General features: G+C 42.0%; 1 protein-coding gene across 5 annotated transcripts in view; it reads left to right on the top strand.

Moving 5' to 3' along the window:
• Nucleotides 1-21,707, top strand: part of dlc1 (DLC1 Rho GTPase activating protein) — a 96,655-nt gene that overhangs the window by 46,010 nt on the left and 28,938 nt on the right. Inside the window, exon 1 of one of the 5 annotated variants that reach the window (XM_061680576.1) lies at nt 17,989-18,258. The exons of the other annotated variants lie outside the window; for them this stretch is intronic. Coding sequence (XP_061536560.1) covers nt 18,246-18,258 — 13 coding nt within the window. The 5' untranslated portion in view covers nt 17,989-18,245. Of the gene's footprint in view, nt 1-17,988; nt 18,259-21,707 lie in introns of those variants that run through there. 5 annotated transcript variants of the gene reach the window in all.

The following is a 21,707-nucleotide window of genomic DNA, read 5'->3' as shown; positions in this document are numbered from 1 at the left end:
GGGGTGCACCGCTGTGACATCAGCAGAGATCTTTGTGAATAAAAGCGCAGCAGGCCCTCTTGTAGCAAATTAGCCTCAACAAGATACTCTTACCCTAAGAGCTTTTCAGAGCTTAATCTTCTATTGAAAAACAAATGTCAACTGTGTGCATCCTCTGGCTCTCCTTCACAATTTAAACTGGTGTTAACTCAATTTTAAAGTGAGTATTTTTAGATTATCGTTGTGCTGAACACAATGATTGTTTCTAAGCACCAATTCACATGGCGGGAAATCACGTTTCAGGACATTTTCACATTTAGGCCAGGCCCTTCAGTTTGTGTCTATAAAAAGAAACAAATGATTATTTTATTCAGGCAGGATAAAAGCTCCACTGTCTCCCCAGTGTAACGCCAGCATCCATCTAGTCATGAGGAAACCGAAAAAGTAGGCCACCCTGTATGCCTTAGTACACCTTTGCTGAAGCTGCCATGTGTCTGGTGAGCGAATTAAGCCACACGTGAACGATAGACGTGCTCAACGGCCAGGTCTTCACAAGGACTTAAATTAGATGTTCCTTTAAACCCGTCCTTAATAGCATCCTAGATAACTACAGATATTTCAGACAGAAATCTTAGTCCCACATTTCTAATTTCTGCTCCAATGAGCTGTCATTTGTATTCGCTCTTTTCGTAATGTCTGTTCATGTTATTTGGACTGATTGTTCCATGATGATGTAGGTGAATGGTAGTCACTTAACTTGTCATTTATATGTGGGACAGTGAGCACTCTTGAGATATTTATGATTGAGTTAGAGTCCTTCAACACGGTTCCTGTTCAGTGATTTAAAGCCCCCTTGTTTCTGCCCCCGTGCATTCACAAGGCCGCTTGTTTCGAAGTCTCTGGAATGTTTTGCTAAACCCAGTGACTCGAACAAGCTCACGCCAAACTTGTTTACTTTGCTTCCTTTCGTGCACCCCCTCTCCTTCAGGTCTTTTCTCACTTTCTCTTTTTAGCATGTATAGTCCTTCAATGTACCTTCTGACTGTCACGAAAAGAAACATCTCTGTGTCACCAATTTCCAATGTATTCTTTCCTAAGAAAGCTCCTTACCATTTAAGATATCTTTGATTCTCTGCGTCGTAAAGGTTTCAACATATGATAATATGTTAATAATAATAATGGAACGGTTGCAATTATGAAATCCCTTGAAAATTCCCATTCAAAAGTCCATCCATCCATTTTCTGAGCCGCTTCTCCTCACTAGGGTCGCGGGCGTGCTGGAGCCTATCCCTTACTATGAAGTAAACATTGTTACAAGTCATTTCAAAACTCAACTTACTAACGCAAGTAAATGAATGGCAATGGTGAGTTGCTTCGCGGCTGCACATCACAATTTGCACTTTTTAACATTTTACACAAATGTAAAAAGAAGGTTGTTACCCTTTATCACTGCCAGCCTTCCCAGTTAACATGGATATTTGACTTCTAAAGCCGTCAATAGCAGTGAATGTGTTAAGTAAAACATAATGATATACACTTTACTTTGATGAGAGCCATACAATTTTTACCGGGTTTGTAAGTCCACTTATTTTCGGTTTAGAGCAAGGGTGTCAAAGTAATGTTCACATCATTATGGTCTTGCTCAGAGAGCTGTTATGACTGTAAAAATCGTATACATTTATAATCATCTCATCACATTATTACATACACTGTATACACAGTTAGTCATTGTTTGTATATATTGTGTATGACTATATATGTGTATGTGTCTATATATAAAATATGTTTTTTGTAATTACATCAAATGTTATGGAAAAGTGACAACCAAATATTTAATTATTATTATTGTTCAATTCTTGTTAAGAAGGGATTTAAATTTGGATGTCACAAAATGCTTGTAACATCTGTAAAAAAAAAAAAAAAATGCTATTTCAGTGCAGATTTTCTGTCAAAATGAAAATCTATTCAGCAATAAATTATTTGGTGGGTCGGATTTGGCCCACGGGCCTTAAGTTTGATACCTGTTCTTCAGCGGCATAATTTTATTCAAAGTTTTAGTTGTTAATTAAAAAATAAAATTACAATAATAATAAAAATAATAACTTGTATTTATTTAGCACGTTTCAAGAGACCCAAAGATGGAAACTTTTATTCAGCCTATTCTTTCATTTCTGTTTTTCTCCCAATACTCACTCAAGTGAGAATTCAAGCACTTTTCAGCTAAACCACAAGAAGCTCACTTGATGCCTGCTCTTGATTTCCCATTGTCTCGTTGGCTGCCCATGCCTCCATTCCAGCTGGAAAGTGATGTGATTGTTAGGCACAGAATTTGGGCAAACTCTCCCCTCCCTCCAGCACCCAGACATCCAGATAGAAGCTGGAAAAACAAACCCGCTTAAGTACCCACTGACAATTCGTTGCAATGGAGTGCAGATCCTTGTAGTGCTGATACTCACTGAAGCCTCGATTCAGCACAGCTTAGAGTCTAAAGTGGTGTGCACAAATATTTGCACACAATGTGGAATTTGCTCCTGCCCTGGTGCTTGAGAATATCTGATTTCGCACTGCAGATTTTCTAGCCTGTCTCGCCAACACCTTTGCTCCTGTCAGCAGAAATGCTATGACTGCTATTGTGAGAGAAGCTGCTTTTTTACCTCTTTTCCATAAGGATAGGTTGTCAAATTTAACGAATAAAGGCTTTCACAGGCTTTAAATACCTCTCCAGAGGTTACCAATAGCTTGTGGATTTCCCCTTCAAATAAAATGTATACATACAGTAGCTGTTAATGGGTCCTCCTGAATGTAGAGTCCTCTCCAAAACCTTTACTTTTCAGGAAATCAAATCACACACAGGATCGTTGAAGTTGGTATTATTTACTCAAATGTGGCGATCTTTTTTGAAAGACAAGCTAGTCACGAGATATCTAACACTCAGGTGAGAAGGCAAGACGAAGGCGGAAAGGGGGGGAGGGGGGGGGGGAATTGAGTCTGTGTTCGTGATATTACTGTGTTTAACAGGACTTTGGATGTACGATTAGATGATGGCGTGAGGGCTCGTCACTGGTCATTAGATGTGAAACAGTCACATTCCATTCGAATCTTTTCCAGATGGGTACTAACAACATGTTTTAGTGCTCCATTAAAGCAGCTTCATCTCTGGTGACTTAACTGCCTCTCAGGGTGTCTGATCTCATGGTATGTTGCTTGTTTACTCTTCGGTGGGCCTTCATTTCCTGTGTCTGTTGCCTTTTGAGGGTCTTGCATGCCTCGATGGCTCTTTTTTATTATTATTATTAGTTTACTCGGTCATTTCGGGATTTATTTTATTTATTTATTTATTTATTTTGGTTTAATCCTCTAGCTCTTTCTTGGTATTTTTGATTAGGGGTTTTACCTCTTGGGGTTCTACAACTAAGTTATTATTTCTACACTAAATTTTAAAAATGCCCTATACGTTGATGCAAAATAAACATTGCAAAAAGGTTTTGTGTCCTATTCCAAACATAGTGATGCTGGAGATAAACATGCGGCACGGTGGGCGACTGGTTAGAGCGTCTGCCTCACAGTTCCGCCTACGTAGAGTTTGCATGTTCTCCCCGTGCCTGCGTGGGTTTTCTCCGGGCACTCCGGTTTCCTCCCACATCCCAAAAACATGCATTAATTGGAGACTCTAAATTGCCCGTAGGTGTGAATGTGAGTGCAAATGGTTGTTTATTTGTATGTGCCCTGCGATTGGCTGGCAACCAGTTCAGGGTGTACCCCGCCTCCTGCCCGATGACAGCTGGGATAGGCTCCAGCACGCCCGCGACCCTAGTGAGGAGAAGCGGCTCAGAGAATGGATGGATAGATGGATGGAGATAAACATGACTGGCCAATATGATTAATAAATGTCAAATTATTCATCAATAAACATAATGGAAATACAACTACACCTTTTACTTAAAATTCCGGATGTAATGACTCTATTCCTTGGAATTGAGGAGGTATCCCTAGTATTCTCCCCACCGACTCGCAACATCTCGAGTTGAGGTCAGAAGCGCCCCATCCCCACTAAACACAGTGTTGATTGCTTCCCGAGACGCCCGATGGTAGACCAGAATTTCCTCAAAGCCGTACAGAAGTGTTTCTCCATGGCCTCACCGAACTCCTGCGCCCGAGTTTTTGCTGTCTCAGTGACCACCAAAGCTGCATAGCGCTTGGCCAGCCGGTACCCATTAGCTCCCTCAGGAGTCACACCAGGCAAAAAGGTCCGCTAAGACTCCTTCTTCAGCTTGACAGCATCCCTCATCGCTGGTGTCCACCAATGGGTTCGGGGATTGCCGCCACGACAGGCACTGACCACCTTACGGGCACAGCTTCAGTCTGCCGCCTAAGCAATGGAGGTGCGGAACATGGTCCACTCGGACTCAATGTCCCCCGCCACCCCCGGGACATGGGTGAAGTTCTTTCAGAGGTGGGAGTTGAAGCTCCTTCTGACAGGGGATTCTGACAGATGTTCCCAGCAGACCCTCACAATACGTTTGATTCTGCCAGGTCGGACCAGCATCTTCCCCACCATCGGAGCCAACACACCACCAGGTGTTGATCAGTTGACAGCTCCACCCCTCTCTTTGCCCAAGTTTCCTGATATGCAGCCGTAATTCTGATGACATGACCACAAAGTCGATCATCGAACTGCGGGCTTGGGTGTCCTGGTGCCAAGTGCACATATGAACACCCTTATGCTTGAACATGGTGTTTCTTATGGACAATCCGTGATGAGCACAGAAGTCCAATAACAGAATACCGCTCGGATTCTGATCGGGGGGCCGTTCCTCCCAATCAAGCCCTTCCAGGTCTCACTGTCATTGCCAACGTGAGCATTGATGTCCCCCAGCTGAATGATGCAGCCCTCAGCGGGAGCGCTCTCCGGCACCCCCTTCAAGGACTCCAAAAAAGGTGGGTACTTTGAACTGCTGTTTGTTGCATAGGCCTGGCTCCAGAAGGGGGGTAACCTGAATCTGGGAAAGGGAAAACATTTTCCAGTGTTTTTATCCATCATAGGGTTTTCTGAGCCATGCTTTGTCTGGTCCCTCAACTAGGACCTGTTTGCCATGGGTGACCCTGCCAGAGGCATAAAGCCCCAGACAACTTAGCTTCTAGGATCTTTGGGACACACAAACCCCTCCACCACGATAAGATGATGGCTCAAAGAGGGGAAGTGGAACCACTCATTCATTCATTCATTTCCTGTACCGCTTATCCTCACTAGGGTCGCGGCCGTGCTGGAGCCTATGCCAGCTATCTTCGGGCGAAAGGCGTGATACACCCTGAACTGGTCGCCGGCCAATCACAGGGCACAAGTGAAACCATGTATATTTGTAATCACAATATCTGCTGTTGAGTTCTTCTATATTGTATGGCAGAAATTTCACTTTCTAGTACTTTATGTTAAAATATGGTGAGGCTATTTGTGTCAATCAGTGCTGAACTTTAAAGTTTTACCTATACATTTGGGAACATTTTATTTTTCCAACTGTGGAAACAGTTTGCATTCGGCACTTTTCTATTTCAGCATGACTGCACCCCAGCGCACAAAGCAAGGTCAATAAAGGCATGCTTAAGTTGGGTGATTCTGAGAAACGAAACACGGATGCGTTCAGGCTTGCAGGGCCTTTTCCAAACCGATTGCTTAGAATTTAAAAGGATTTGCCAGGGGCAGATCGATCGATCGATCTATCTATCTATCTATCTATCTATCTATCTATCTATCTATCTATCTATCTATCTATCTATCTATCTATCTATCTATCTATCTATCTATCTATCTATCTATCTATCTATCTATCTATCTATCTATCTATCTATCTAATGTGTGTTTAAAGTCAAGACCGGCTGACACACTGTAGCAGCCAGTTTATTCAAATGGCGACCTCCATCGAGCTTCAGCATAATTGCTCTATAGACAGAGCCGCCACTTAAGGTGTCTTCCGCCTTGCCTTTAAGATGTGTTGGCTCTGACCTTTCACCTTATGATTACACGGGCAGTGTAACCCCCATTGTCCCCCGAAAGGATGAACAGAAGGCCACGGGCTGAGTGTCACCCTAAGCGTCCAGGCCGACCTCCCCTTTTACCTCCTTGTTGCTGGTCATAATACAAGCACTGGAGCGCTTAGCATTAGCACGTTGGTGAAGTGACACATTGACAGCCCAGTGTCTTTGTGGGTGTGTGCGTGAGGTCACGGTCAGATAACACAAAGTGTGGCTAGCCTATCTTGAAAAAACACCTTCAAAGGTCACTCTCATTCCTCTCCAAACATGATTTGATTTGAAACCAAGCAGCAGCCCCATTTACAAAGCGCTTTTGAAAAGGTGTTTTTGTATATTACCTGAGGTGACGCTGGATACCCATTCTTGATTTTGGTCAAACTTTTTTTTTCATGCTGCCCGGTTTCTCAAATAACTTTCATTTGAAACTAAATGAGTACTTAACTGCTGAGATTTTCTTCGCTTTGACGGAATTTACGTTGGATTACGTAGTATACGTGTCATGTGAACCGCTTGAGTGGCCCCTTCTAATATGCATACACTGAAATGTGAGCTAGAAAGGCCAGTTCGGTCTGATGCATCATGAGCAAGACAGTTTGGAGGATCAAGTTCAAAATCTGTGGGTGAAGTACGCCACAACATCAACAGCAGCATCTCCTTTCAGTCTATATGCTCGCCCTTAGCTTGCCTCATTGCCTTTAAACCATTTGCACTACACATATAGGAGCAAGGGGGTTTCTTGATTTTTATGGTTCTTCAATTCCGGAACTGGGGGAATGTTTAGACTCTAAAATCATGGGTGTCCAAACCTTTTCCTCCAAGGGCCACATATAGAAATCGAAGAATGCAAGGGCCACTAAAATTATTTGGCTTTATTAAAAACACTAAAAGTATATAGTGTTTAGATATTATAGTATTTTGAAACACTGATACGTCACAGGCAAAATTTTTCAAGATTTAGGTGTGGCCACATCCAGAACCAAAACAAACGCGATCTGTAGTAGATGACCATATTTGAAGCAGTTACTTGAGGATCAAGAATGTTTTGTCACAAATTTGACCTTGACATGGAGAAAAAAATCAGAGGAAACCATATTTGCTTCCAAAAACGAAATATCTTTATTCACCAGTGTTTTAAAGAGAAAGAGAAAGGTGTAAATAGTTAATTTGGATCTTTGCTTATCCAGAAAAGCTCTAATGTATATAAAACCAATTTATTAGTAGTTATGTAGTCTCCAGCAACCAAATTCCCCGCCACCCAGGGTGTCGCAACACCCCTCCACCCATTTTTTCAACAACCATGCTTCTCATGGTACCCACCTTCATGACTTTTTTTTAAATAGCATTGCCGGGCCGCTGAAAAATGCATGGCAGGCCGCAAATGGCCCCCGAGCCTGCGTCTAAATCCCCTAAACATTAGAGCAGGGGTGTCAAACCTTTTTGTCACAGCCGCACCGACTTCCCTCGGGGGGCCGCTACAACTGTGAACCCATATAAATGAAAGATTACCTCCTATACTGTAATTACATACAGTACACACAACACATTGATGAATAGCCAGTTTTGAAATCAGAAGCCTATAAAAACATGTTTTTCAACTATTACATTTCTTTTCAAAGGGTGGCAAAGGGAAAAATGCTTGCAAATATCTCAATGGTATTACACAAGAACACAATGAGCAATTTTGATTTGCTTTCGCAGGCCACATAAAATGATGTGGCGGGCCGGATCTGGCCCCCGGCCACCAGTTTGACACCTGTGCTTTAGAGCATACTTTTTCTCTGGGTTTTTTCCCCCAGTTTTTCAAACAGAGACCAATGTTGTCAGAACGATTTCAATTCACACAAACCTGCAAAAATGACTGAAAGTGCTGGAATATGAGTGTCGGTCCAGTAGTTATCGATGTCCCTTTTTAAGGAAACACTACATGTAACTGCTGGGTTTTGAATACATTTCAATGACAGTAGGTATGGGTTTAAAAGTTGACATAAGTAATGAAACCGTAAAGTCAGCGACTGACTGACAGACAGCCAAGACTTGAGTACCCAAACTGTGCGACAAGACTTTGCACAGTGTATTCCCAACTTTAGGTGGTGCAGAGAAAAACTATTGGATTGTTGCCCAGGGTTGTCCTCCACCCAGTGGTGTTAGAAAAGTTGAGCATGTTATCATTATTCAGAACTGGAACAGCATGACATTGACCTAATTTTATGTTAAAATATTATGATGGACCATCAGGTTAGTGTTTTTCATGTATAGTTGTCCTTGTATTATGTTTCCTCTCCACTCTAATTTCTTCATTCATGAGAGAGTGGGGGTAAATGGGTAAAAAGAGAATAGGTCAGCAATGAGAACCAGAGCAAAATCTGCTGGGCATATGGTGGATCAGTCACTGTTGCTTGTCTCCAGCTGGACGGTATTAGTTTTCCTACAGGCGCAGAAGTTGAGCGATCTTCCCCAGGGGAGCGATGAGGAGCAGGAGGACGAGGGCGGCTCCTGTTCATCTCTGAAAAAACTCACCCCCAAGACAAATCAGCACTGTCCGTTAGCTCCTCGTGTAAATGCACCAAGTGTATCCGTACGTGGCAGAGGGTGAGAAGAGGGTATGGACTGTGAAAATGAGGCTCTACTATCCTTAAAGTGTATGGACATGACCAGAGAAATTGTTCAGATGTCGCACTGTAAATAGCAACTACAGACTTTAATGGTAGGAAAAGATCAAATAATATTTTATTGTCTCAATATGTCTGCTATGAATTTATCCCATGCCTGATATTATTAACTTTTTAAGGCAATACAAAAAAATAATGCATTCAATTCTAAATTGCTCACTAAACTACTGCTTGTAAATCATTTTGTTGTGCCATTCATCATGAGGTTCTTTCCACACCGCACTCAACGGTAGCTGAATACCTACTTTATTTCTGCTGTTTATTTGTATTAGGCTTATTATACAGAATTCCTTAGATTCTTGTCCACAGGACTTGGGTCAGCTATTTATAAAGGCAAACATTTCAAATCTCCAAGTCCAGCTGTAATCATATCAACAACCATCTCTGGTGGTCAATGTTCATTGAAATCCACCTGAAAAGTATGTCAAGCATGCAAGTATATGTCCTTATATTTGTCAGTATGCTCAGGAATGCACTCCAAAAGAAACCTGGCTGGAACTGTTTAATTCCTGCATGTGTAAGGCATCTTTGTGAGTAACGTCATGCCCATCTTTGGTTTAGTAGGTCAAGGCTGTCGCCTGAGTAATGAGTTAATATCAGGACGATGTCTGCCTTCCTGCAGGGATTTGTCAGATGAGCTGAAGGGCAGATAATTGCTTGCACACTAAGCAAGATTACCAATAAAAAGCACATTACCTTGAAAGATTAATATGTGTAATTATTTTAACTATATTGTCAGTATTAAAAGGGGGGGGGGGGGGAAATCAGAAACTCAAATATGAAAACATATGTTAAGGTCGTTAAAACTAGATATTCATAAAAATCTGTTCTGTTCTGTTCTAAATTCCATTCAGGGAATTAATTAACCCCCCGGGGAATGCATTGTATTTCCACAGCTGCAGGACATGTCTTTTTTTTTTTTTTTTTTTTTACATCACGTTGCGATTTTGTGCGTTTTTAACAGTAACAAGCATGTCAACGTGGGCCTTCTCCACATCTTGGTTCTTTCTACAAAGTTATGTCATTCATGAATTAAATTACATTTTCAAAAGACAGTTATTTGTCCATATGAGTTGTCCGTTTTCATAAGAACCTGTCACTGTTGAACAACTTGGATGATTCCAGGTAGTATACATTGTGGTCATTTTCGACGATGCATGTCGAGTTAAGTATTTCTTTATCGAGATCTACGACTTACCTTATTGTTTGATCGTGAAACCCCTGCTATTTGTGCAAATTGACGCCCCCCCCCCAAAATGCTTATAATTGCCTATATGAATAGTTTAAAGCCTAATATACCCAGAAATATGATTTCTGACACTGTAAATTCAAACTCATCTTACAACCTTACCCTTAAAAATAACCGGCTTATATATTGAATTTAAAATTAATTTAAAAATGTACCAGAAGGGCGAGGACGCTAGCCTGTATGTTGCCACTTCCCAACTCGTAAAAAAAGCTAATTACTGTTTTCCTATTAGCCATTGATTATGTTTTGGACGATTGTACATGCTCTCGTTTTTTAAATACATATTTTGCAACGACTCATGATCTTTCTCTGGGCTCTTACTGTACCTTACATTGAGTAGTTAGGTTACCAACTGATCAGCTGTTAAATTCCACCACTCCCAATTGAACCTTTCTCCGCGTCATCTCGTGAGGTTTACCACGCTTCTTCTCCTGTGTCAACTCTACAAAGAGCTACTCGATTCTCGACTGCTGTTTGCTGCCAAGACGGTTGCCTTTCAGCTGGTGGCCAATTCTAGCTGGTCCTCCACTAACATGGCATGGTGTTGTCGAAGGAGCAGTGTTTATGGTGGACTCTTAGGGCATTAGCGAAAGCACAAATAGGTGAGTTTTTCAGCGACTAGTTGTTAGTTAGGTTCCACAAAACAAATCGCGAGTAGGTGAGTTCGCAAATGGTGAAATGCGAATAGGTGGGGGTTCACTGTATATTCCAAGTGTAACAGTCACTGATGGTTTAGTGGTTTGCTCTGGTTCAGTTCCTGCTCAGTGATTGTGTGAAGGTGAGTGTGAGTGTAATTGGTTTTCCCACTCTACAGCTGCCCTGTGATCGACTGGCGACCAGTCCTGGGTGTAGTCAAGTCAGCATGGGATGCGACTCTGATGAGGACAAATGCTACAGATAGAAAATGGTTGGATGGATGGATGGATTTTAAGTGTACATATTTATTTAAGTCCTGATTTTTTGTTGTTATAGGATTTGTCATGATGTGTCCCTCCTCTTTCCTATCTCTATTTAATCAGCAGAGTCGGTCTCCGTCTTATCTTTCGATTAATGACATGACGGGAGCTGTTCGAAACTGAGAGTCAGCAGAAATCGCTCCAAAAACTCAAAGCATTGCACATTTGCATAGAAGTCTGGATCAGTGAGAGTCTCGTGGCTGAATCTGGTTTGTTTCTCATGACAGTCTCGATGTCTGCATGCTTTGTCACGTGCTTTGTGAGAGGTCAGAGGAGGTTGCAGGTCAGGGCAGGCGAGACTAAAGCATCGACTTCCTGTTTTACTCGCGGGCGGAATCTGGATACAGAAAGAAATTAACATTTGGTGCATTGGAATTTACTCTTTGCGCCATTTGTGTAGGAAGCCATCACAAAAGTCCATCTATTTTCTGAGCCGCTTCTCCTCACTAGGGTCGTGGGCTTGCTGGAGCCTATCCCAGCTATCATCAGGCAGGAGGCGGGGTACACCCTGAACTGGTTGCCAGCCAATCGCAGGGCACACACAAACAAACAACCATTCGCACTCAAATTCACACCTACGGGCAATTTAGAGTCTCCAATTCATGCATGTTTTTGGGATGTGGGAGGAAACCGGAGTGCCCGGAGAAAACCCACGCAGGTACGGGGAGAACATGCAAAGTCCACATAGGCGGGGCCGGGGATTGAATCCGGGTCCTCAGAACTGTGAAGCTGACGCTCTAACCAGTCGTCCACCGTTGATTTCCTCTTTCATAGCGGAAATCTTGCACAGGAATATAGGTATTGGCTTTTGTTTTATTGTTACTTAGCAGGGCTACACAAATATTTAAAAACTTACAAAACTTGGTAGGGGAGATAACTGGTCCAAAGGTATAACCCATTTAATTCTTGGACATATCCCGTAATTTCTCGTGTATAATGCATATATTTCTCCCCCCAAAAAAAAAAATTGTCAAAAGTCAATAGTGCACATTATACATAGGTATAAGGGCAAATGGAAAAAACCTTCACATTTTATAAATGTATGCCGCCATCTAGTGGTTATGAAAAAGCTGTACACTTTCATTCCAAAATGCCACCGCCACCTAATGGTTATAAAAAAGGTGTAGACTACACTTTCATTCCGATATGACAGGAGTACGTATGACTGCATATATCTACAGTTATGCTCATAAGTTTACATACCCTGGTAGAATTTGTGAAATATATATATTTTTTTAAATATGACTGAGGACTGAACAACAACCATCATTAATTTCTTCATGGTTATGTTTTATTTCATGATCATGCTTTTCTGAAATGCTTAACCGTTTATTTTGAATTCCATTAAAATAAAATTAAATGTGTTTTGCCTGGTCATTCATGTTTTCTTTAAAGAATTGTACGCATCTTACAAATTCTGCCTGGGTAATCAAACATAAGAGCACAACTGTGTGTTTTCTAAGTTACTAAATAAAATTAGGGCTGTAAATTTCAAAATAAGAGCAAGTAAATTAAAAAAAGGATTACTTGTTCAAATAAAGTGCTTAACTTCAGAATAATTATTTGAAAAAACTAACAAAATACAGATAATGCTTCATGTTTTAATCATATGGGTAGAAGCAAAATCATGCATTGTAAAAATGCATTATACATAGGTAGAAGGGTTTTCCAGAATTTTGATGTCAACTTTGGGGGTGCGTATTATACATGGGTGCGCATTACACACGTGAAATTACGGTATTATCTGGATGAAGCGGCATGTGGAAAGTTTTTTAGTTGAAGTAATATACTACTTCTTAAATAACATGGCACTGTTTGCCATTCAGATAAATAAACACATATACACTACTAACACAAATGCAAGAAAATGCTTTTAGATTTGTTTGAGGAATTTGTTTTGGCTTTTTTTTGTACGACTCACGATGTAACAATTTTCCCAGCCTTAAAATAAACACCGGTACAGTCTGTCTATGAACAAAAAAACTGCCTTTTGTTCATGGTTCAATCTTGGTGAAGGTGTGTGCTCTACGACCATACTATTTAAAGTTGTGGAAAACTGTGTTTTTACATCGTGCTTGTTTTGTTGCTACAAACAACTAATATTGTCATCCTTGTGTAATACTACATTGTCAATAGAAGCTCTCTTTCATGCATGAATAAAGCATCTTTTGCCAACTTTGCCAGCTCCACCCGTAGCGTGGGCAATTCGACATGACATCACCCCACTGAAACTACACCGCAGTTTTGCTCGACGAAGGCGTTAAAACACTATATGGTGACCAATTCTTTTGTTGTGTTCATTATGAGGATGAATCATTTCGAGTCAAAAGGAAACAAGGAAAATGCACTCTGAGTACATATACATGCACGGGCAGCAGACTGGACTTGTGGTTAGCACATCTGCCTCGCTGCTCTGATGTGACAGAATTTTAATCTTGTCTTCCTGTTTAAAGTTTACATGCTCTCCCCTTGCTTCTATGGGGTTTCTCTGAGTTCCCCCCAGCCCAAAACATGCATGTTCAGTTAATTTAAGACTCTAAATTGCCCACAGGTGTGAATATGAGTGTTTGTGGTTGCTGTGATTGGCTGATAACAGGTCCAGGGTGTACCTCTTGTCTCTTGCCCAAAATCAGCCGGGATAGGCTCCAACTCACCCACAACTCTGGAGAGGACAAGCAGTACAGAAAATGGATGAATGGAAATACATACTTTTTTTTTAAAATCGTGGTTTATGAATGGGTGTGTTCAGTTTGGAAAACCTGACTCAATGACATCTAACTTGTCCCAAACAGAATAGGGATTTTCAACATTTCCAGGCACAACGCCATTTCAAGGATATTTAGTTGTAATTCTTTGAAAATGCAGTCAGACACACAAACTCCTTCTGTATTGCATTGATCTTCCGTGCTCTTCTGTGGCTTGTTGCATTCACTTCGTGTCCAGAAAAAAAAAATAATTCCATAAAACACTGGGGTTAATATAATTCACCAACATTTACTCCTTTTTAGGAAGAAAATGTCGGAACACAATTTCTTCTTTTCGTCTCCTCTTTTCTCACAGCCCACAGGTACAACTATTAATAACACCCGCATCTTTTTCCAAAATGCCTTCTCTGTTCTGCCAAATGCCTCACAATTACCCTCAGGCTCTGCTCTTCTGCCTCTTTCCCTCTCCTGGCAAAGCAACAAATTCATTATCTGGTTTCCTTACCCATGACTAATATGCTAAATAGGGGCAATAATCTGCCCTATGTGTGCGTTCTATGTTGTCATTCAGAATTTACATTACTGCTTATCAATGGATTTCCTCAGTGCTCACAGCTACTGTTCTATACAATTAGGAATACATACTTGAAGTATTCCAGTGATCTAAACTGGATGACTCGTGTTTTACTGATTTCCAACAAGCCTGTCCTTGCACGTGTTTGAGTGCCTGTGTACATGTGTAGAGGTTAACATTCATATTGTTGACTTAAGCGTTTACACCTACGTGTTGGCCAGTCCTCCTCTATGCCATTGTCACAATGTCAATGTCAATGCCAGAGCCACATATGGTTGTACTCTTTTAGAGAACTCAAATTGACTGCTTAAAGATCATAGTTGTGATCAAGGAATGGGATTTGTCAAGTTCATTCATTCATCTTCCGTTGGGTTGCGGGCGTGCTGGAGCCTATCCCAGCTAACTTCGGGCGAGAGGCGGGGTACACCCTGAACTGGTCGACAGCCAATCGCAGGGCACATACAAACAAACAACCATTCGCACTCACATTCACACCTACAGGCAATGTAGAGTCTTCTATTAACCTACGGATTTCTCAAGTCATTTGTTTTGAGCCAGAACCAAAAGGCTATGAAAGCCTCATCACTGAGTCGATCCCCTTGTAATTACTCCTAAATTGTATTTGGCCCATCTTCGTCTGCATTCAGTGACCTACAAAGAAGTGCTTCACCTATTACATAATACATTAGTACCTCAAAATTCCGATCTCCAAAGGTCATACAATTTGATATTCGACTGAAATGATCAGGAAGAATATGCATCAGAAGTCGCACAACAACCTCAAAGTTGAACTTTCACTTTGAGCTACATCACTTGAGACGCAAGTCTTCAGCGTAGCTCAGTAGATTTCAGTACAGCGAGCAGCGAAAGAAAAGATCGTAAGGACGTTTATGTCTTGTAAACGTGCAGACAAGCACATTCTCACGACAACATCACTTTAAAAGCACATTATCCTTAGTGCACAAAGCAAATGCCTTCCTGCATAGCCTGTTTTTTGTGACTATGGCTTTCTTTTTCCTACTTGCACCATATTGTAATATACCCTTACTGCTGCGGTCACCAAGTAAGTCACTTTATAAAAGGATGATTCGACAAAAAGGGCTTGTTTTAGAAATACAATTTTTAAAAAATACATGCCAGAAAAAGTCGTCCATTGTTTTTGTGTGTGCCTATGTGTGTGTGTGTCAGCCCCCATTGTGATCGTGGTCAGTCCATCAAAGCCCGGAGAGGGTGTCGGCAAGGCATTTGGGCCGCTGTCTGCCTCACACTTCCTTTGTTTGTGTACGTGTGTGTTGTGTGTCTGTGTGTGGGTCTGTGTAGGTCTCTCTTGACTTCCTCATCACTGTTGTGTGCTTGTAAGCATCTCTCTCTCTCTCTCTCTCTCTCTCTCTCTCTCCAATCACTGTCAGAGGGGGCAGATCTACTTTAGATGCACTGTTTCTGAAGATTCCTGTTTTTAAAAGCACACCGCTCACCTGCACACATAAACACACACACACACACAGCAGCAGTTAAAGCCATTATCTCAAACTGTGTCAGTGAAAGTTGCAGGACTCATTCTTTTAGATTCCAATTTCCTAAGGTTTTGAATGCATCACACACATGCCAAATTGTATTGTATTTAACACCACACAAAAAACTAACCGTAATTTCTTGTGTGTAATGCGCACCCATGTATAATACGCACCCCCAAAGGGGACCTCAAAATTCTGGAAAACCCTTCTACCTATGTATAATGCATTCTTACACTGCATGATTTTGCTTCTACCCATATGATCAAAACATGAAGTATTATCTGTATTTTGTTAGTTTTTTGAAATAATTATTCTGAAGTTAAGCACTTTATTTCAACAAGTGATGCTTTTTTTGTATTTACTTGCTCTTATTTTAAAATTCACAGCCCTACTTTTATTTAGTAACTTAGAGAACACACAGTTGTGCTCTTATGTTTGATTACCTAGTCTACACTCTTTTTATAACCACTAGGTGGCGACGGCATTTTGGAATGAAAGTGTACAGCTTTTTCAGAACCACTAGATGGCGGCATACATTTATACAATGTGAAGGTTTTTTCCATTTGCCCTTATACCTATGTATAATGGGCACTATTGACTTTTGGGGTGCGCATTATACACGAGAAATTACGATAATTGATATACTGGTATAGTTACTTACACGTACATAAACGCCTCACGTCTTTCATGCGGCTCGACCTCGACTGAACCATAACTCTTTTATCTCTTTATTGAGTCTTTGTTGACACGGCCTTGGGAGTGTGCCGTATGTGTGTGCTTGGGTGCATGCGTGTGTTGTGTGTGTTGGACTGACACGTCCATCCACTGACCTGGCCTCTTTGTTTGGAGTTAGAAAATGAGCGTACATCAAAAGGAAGGCTGAAGCATTGGAAGGGGAGTGGTTGGGAATTTTTGCATTTTTCTTTTTGTACTTTTCTACCTTTCACATGTTGCCACTGTCTTCTGCACATTACTCTGCAAGTCAAGTAGATTTGAAAGTTATTTTTCATTCTCATTTTCCTCCTCTAGATGCTTCTTTCCGTGTCAGGTCAGAGCAGAGCAGCGGCCGTGTGCGGGAGTGCACGGAAAATGACTGACACCTCATCCGTCACGCCTTCTGTCTCTCATAGTTTGATCTTTCTCAGGCATGGTGGTTTCTTAACCCCCCCCCAAATAAAGCAAACTTTCCCCTTTGAGTAACATTTTAACATTCTTGACTGTCATACATTTTAAAAATGAGTTATTGTGTACTCACCTTCAACTTTGCTGACTAAATGATGAATGTGGTGACAGACTGAGATAACTGCCTGTGCTTGGGAGATGAGTCACTTCAGACAACTCACTTTCCGGTACATTCCATTCCTCTTCTTTTACTATTAATACTACTCCTATTATACCTAGGGCATAGATGTGTAACCCTTTTTATAAGAAGGCTTGGTTGAGCCATGGCTAGCCGAGGGTCGATTTGAGTCTAGTCTTCGGTTCAGGCTTTGGGTGGTCATGTTTTTGTAGCACTGGGATTTGGCCTTGTTTGGTAATCTTTCGATCTCTAATTCCTGTGTCCTTCTCCTCCACCAGTCTGAGCTTTCGCTCTCTGACACAACTATATATTCAACTCCTTTGCATCATACTTGCTCTTTTACCTCTTTTTCGTCATGCTTTCCTTACAGGACAAGAAAAAATGCACTGAAATTGCATGTCCTGAAGGATGGGAGAAAAGAATATTGGGAAAAAATGGGAAAGGCTGTTTTGAATCAAACCAGTTCAAACACATCCTATGCACCCCCTTACAAACATGTGCATAGACTCTTCTATCAAAATCTGAAACATATGAGGAGCCAACGTGTTTCCCATCCATATGACTCCTTCGTCGTTAATTAGTTGAAAATGACCACCTGCGTTGCAAAGGGGAATTTAAGGTATTCCATATAGAAGAAGAAAATAAACTTTGTTTACTAGTGGAGGTGGCTGCAGACTGGAAATATTAGCAGACAAGACCAGATCCCAAAAAAATAAATAAATAAATAACCTCCGGACCTCCGAGCTGCTGGACGACAGCAGTGCAGGAGGAGCACTTTCGATTCCATAGCGACTCTGAAAAGTATTTGGAGAACCCCATTTGGTGCCCAAGTGAAGCCAGTGGATGGTGACAACGAGCCCCGTTCACGTCCAGTGAAGCCAAAGGCCACTTTGTGTGGTTCGTCAGGTGGGGAGCAGCCGGGGGCGGGCGGATGGGGGGGGGGGGGGGGGGGTTAGCCGTGGCTGTGGGCGGAGCCGCGGCGCAGTCGGCAGTCCCAAAAAGCTGGAATCTCTCCTCTCCCGTGCATTCCCTCTCCTGCCGTGGAGCGCTCTCGCAGGGAGCGCAAAAGTGGGGACTGGACGTTATTTGGCTGCCGAATCCTATTCGAACCATGGATTTATTGAGGCCCCAGAGGGCGTTTGCTGCCGACTTTATAGTGTGACTTTGTGCCTGGATTTATCATGAGGGCTTCGCTGTAGCTGTGGACCCAAAAGTCGTCGCTTGTCGGAACACAGCCGGGAGGTTTAAAAAAAAAAGAAAAAAAGAAAAATGATACTAACACGTAAGTTGTTGTTTTTCGTTTTCAATAGCAACGTGTTCCACGTACAATAATGATATATCTTAAACGTGGTGTATTTTGACTCTCGGTACTGTACTTTTTTTCTTTTTTTTTTTTGTATTTGTTGATACCTTTGAGATGTTTTCTCTTCCGAGGATGTGATTCGTGATTTCATTCAAAACGAAAAGTTTCTCCCAGCTCAAACCTGCGCACAAATTTGCGTTAGCTTTCTCCAGAACATCTCACATGGAACTCAATATGATTTTCGCTCTTGTCGATTTATTGGGTAAATATCCGTTTCTATTAGTTTTGTCGAAAATATATATCGGTGCGCCATGTCCAGTTTTGCTTGAACGTACCCGGTTTAGAAGAGCATGACGTGCCGTGACTCATTTGGGATCCGTGGTTGAAAGAAGCAAGAATTACAGTGTTTTTCCGAACTCTTTCAGATGATGACTATGCATAGCGACCCTCCTTGTCTCGTCATTTCATGTCCAGCAAAGGGCCACAGTATATTCTAGTACCCTTGCCTTTTGCCCTAGAGCTAACCTTTTGCTAATGAGGGGAGAGGAGATGAGGCTGGGATCAAATCCTCTTTTTGGCTGTGCTGCCTGGCTTAACTTGATTTGTATGCTTTGGCGCTTGAGTAAAGACTTGTTCTTTTTTTTTCTCTTTTTTTTTTTTTTTTTTTTCCAAGTCACATGCTTCCTTATCAGAGCCAGTATCTCAGTCTTTGGACTAGACACAAAGCGCAGTTCTAACCACCAGGATCAACCTCCAACACACTTGTAGACATCATGGCATCACAGTACATAGCCATGGCACTGTTTACAATACTAACACTTGCGTGATCCAGCGGTTGAATGTTTTGCAAACCTGAAGTCAGGTGTCGGAGGAGATGTTCGTGTGATTAAGTGCGAGTCAATGAGCCTTCAAAGAGAGACCGAACCCGCTTCAGCTTCTCTGCTTTGCGAAGCAGGAAGTCAGCTGAGGCCTTATCTGCAGGATTTCACATCCAGCCGGCACGCCGCTCACATCCCTTGAGAAGACACAGCATGTGCATTAGTGCTGTCACCTTCTCTTTTGGCATCTGAAAGCAAATGTATCGAGCGAGTCCTGCCTTTTGGCTTCTGGCTGTGGGAAGCTTATCATGAGTTTGAATACTTGCGGTCACCTGATCCCTGACTTTAGCCCCTCCGTGTGAGCATAAATCTATCATCGGGGGAGAACAGTGTCCATTGGGGTTAGCCGACAATGATCCATCTAGACCAGCTGTGTTTATGCATACATGTGTGCATGTGTCTCAAACTGAAAGAGACCATGCTTGTGTCTCCATTATTCTTTTGCATGTGTGGTTGCAGGGGGGCGGGGGGCATCGCTTGAGGCAAGCCAGATGGTGATAGTGCTGCCACTGTCTCACTCACTGAACAGCAGCTCGATCTTCTCATGGGGCCCAGCTGTCTCAGCCGTGCAATAACTTGATACACAATTAAAAAAAAAAGAAATCTAAAAACATATGGCATCGACCATCTTTGCATTCCAGAATAGAGTCAAATTTTCTACACTGATGACTTGCAAGTGCACCAACTTACAAGTTGTCTGGGTTACAATCCTTTGCTGTGTTTTTTTTTTTTTTTTAATTTATATATATATATATATATATATATATATATATATATAGCATCCCGCATTCCACACACAATTTGAGACTTGTGCGCACTAAATTAGGTTATGAGCTCAGTCAACTTGTAAGTTAACATAACAGCTTTCTCGGGCCCTGTCAGTCATGAGCCACTATGGCCGTCATCAACCCCCCCCCCCCCCCCTCCCCCCACCCCAACACAGTACTCACCACCCCGATTCTACGTGTATTCATTGTCAAGAGCTTTTTGGTTGTCCATGTGACAAGCAGAATCATGTCTTTGTGTCTTGATAGTCCTCCTCGTTGATAGCTTCTGAGCCACACAGTCTCATTTATCACCTCTCCTGTCTTGACCCTCTTTGCAACACCTTTAGAAAGAGCCTCTCAGTCCTGCAGTTGATAACAACCCCCCTGACTGCGTTTTAGTCTTGCGTCACAGTTGGTGCTGCGAGGTCTACCGGCGATTAGGTTATTGCCGATAAGCCTCACAACAGTTGTTCGTCAAGCATTCTTTTCAATCTGCCAACTTCAAAGCCTCAACCACGATGATAACTGTATTCAGGCTCTTGACCTCCAGTCTTCAATGTCTGCAGCTGAGCCTTTGAGGTGGGAAGCAGCATCCTTTGTTTGCGAGCCGCTGAACAAAGTCCTACTGGATCTGAGCATTCCGGATTGGCCAAGCAAGACCCTGCGGCCTCCTGCGATGGAGGGAAACTCTGGCCGGCAATTGTGAGAATTTCCTGCCACAGGAAAAGGAGAGAAGAGAAGGGGTGAGCAGAGTTGAAATGAGCCCACGGAGAAGAGGCAGCGAGTGTATCGAAAAGAAAAGCAAAGAAAAGACCGCAGTGGTTAATTTTAGAATTGGCCAAGGAGTAGCTGGGAAGCAGCTGTGATTGTAGCTCACTGGTTATTCTAAATAAATTTAGTGGAAACATTCAGTGGCGATTGCAATGTCATCCCTATTAGCACCACCATGGCTGTCATTATTCATGCACTGATAGTCACTCTCATCACTCTTTCCTGCTTCTTTTCCCCGGTGTAGTCAGCCAGTTTCTTCTGTTGTCTTGATAAACTTCGTCTCTATATCTGATTCTTTTAACTGGAGGTGGGATTAAGGCAAAAAAAAGATGGAGAACATTTTGAGGGTGACCATTTGCAGTCAGGAAACAGCATGCTGTTGTTGCCTTATGGTCCTCCTTGAGCTCCAAGGCTGAAGTCACAAGGGTCAAACTGACACAGGGCTGACAAAGTACTTGTCAACCAATGTACAACTCCAATTCCAGTGAAGTTGGGACGTGTTAAACATAAATAAAAACAGAATGCAATGATTTGCAAATCATGTTCAACCTATATTGAATTGAATACACTACAAAGACAAGATATTTCATGTTCAAACTGATAAACTTGATTGTTTTTAGCAAATAATCATTAACTGAGAATTTTATGGCTGCAACACATTCCAAAAAAGCTGGGACAGGTAGCAAAAAAGACTGAGAAAGTTGAGGAATGCTCTGTTTGGAACATCCCACAGGTGAACAGCCTAATTGGGAACAGGTGGGTGCCATGATTGGGTATAAAAGGAGCTTCCCTGAATTGCTCAGTCATTCACAAGCAAAGATGGGGCGAGGTTCACCTCTTTGAGAACAAGTGCGTGAGAAAATAGTTTAAGGACAATGTTCCTCAGCGTAATTGCAAGGAATTTAGGGATTTCATCATCTACGGTCCATAATATCATCAAAAGGTTCAGAAAATCTGGAGAAATCACTGCATGTAAGCGGCAAGGCCGAAAACCAACGTTGAATGCCCGTGA

This window comes from Phycodurus eques, chromosome 6 (genome assembly GCF_024500275.1).
Source record: "Phycodurus eques isolate BA_2022a chromosome 6, UOR_Pequ_1.1, whole genome shotgun sequence".
Classification (NCBI taxonomy): domain Eukaryota; kingdom Metazoa; phylum Chordata; class Actinopteri; order Syngnathiformes; family Syngnathidae; genus Phycodurus; species Phycodurus eques.
The sequence above is the reverse complement of the archived record's forward strand: the minus strand, read 5'-3'. Positions and strand labels throughout refer to the sequence as shown.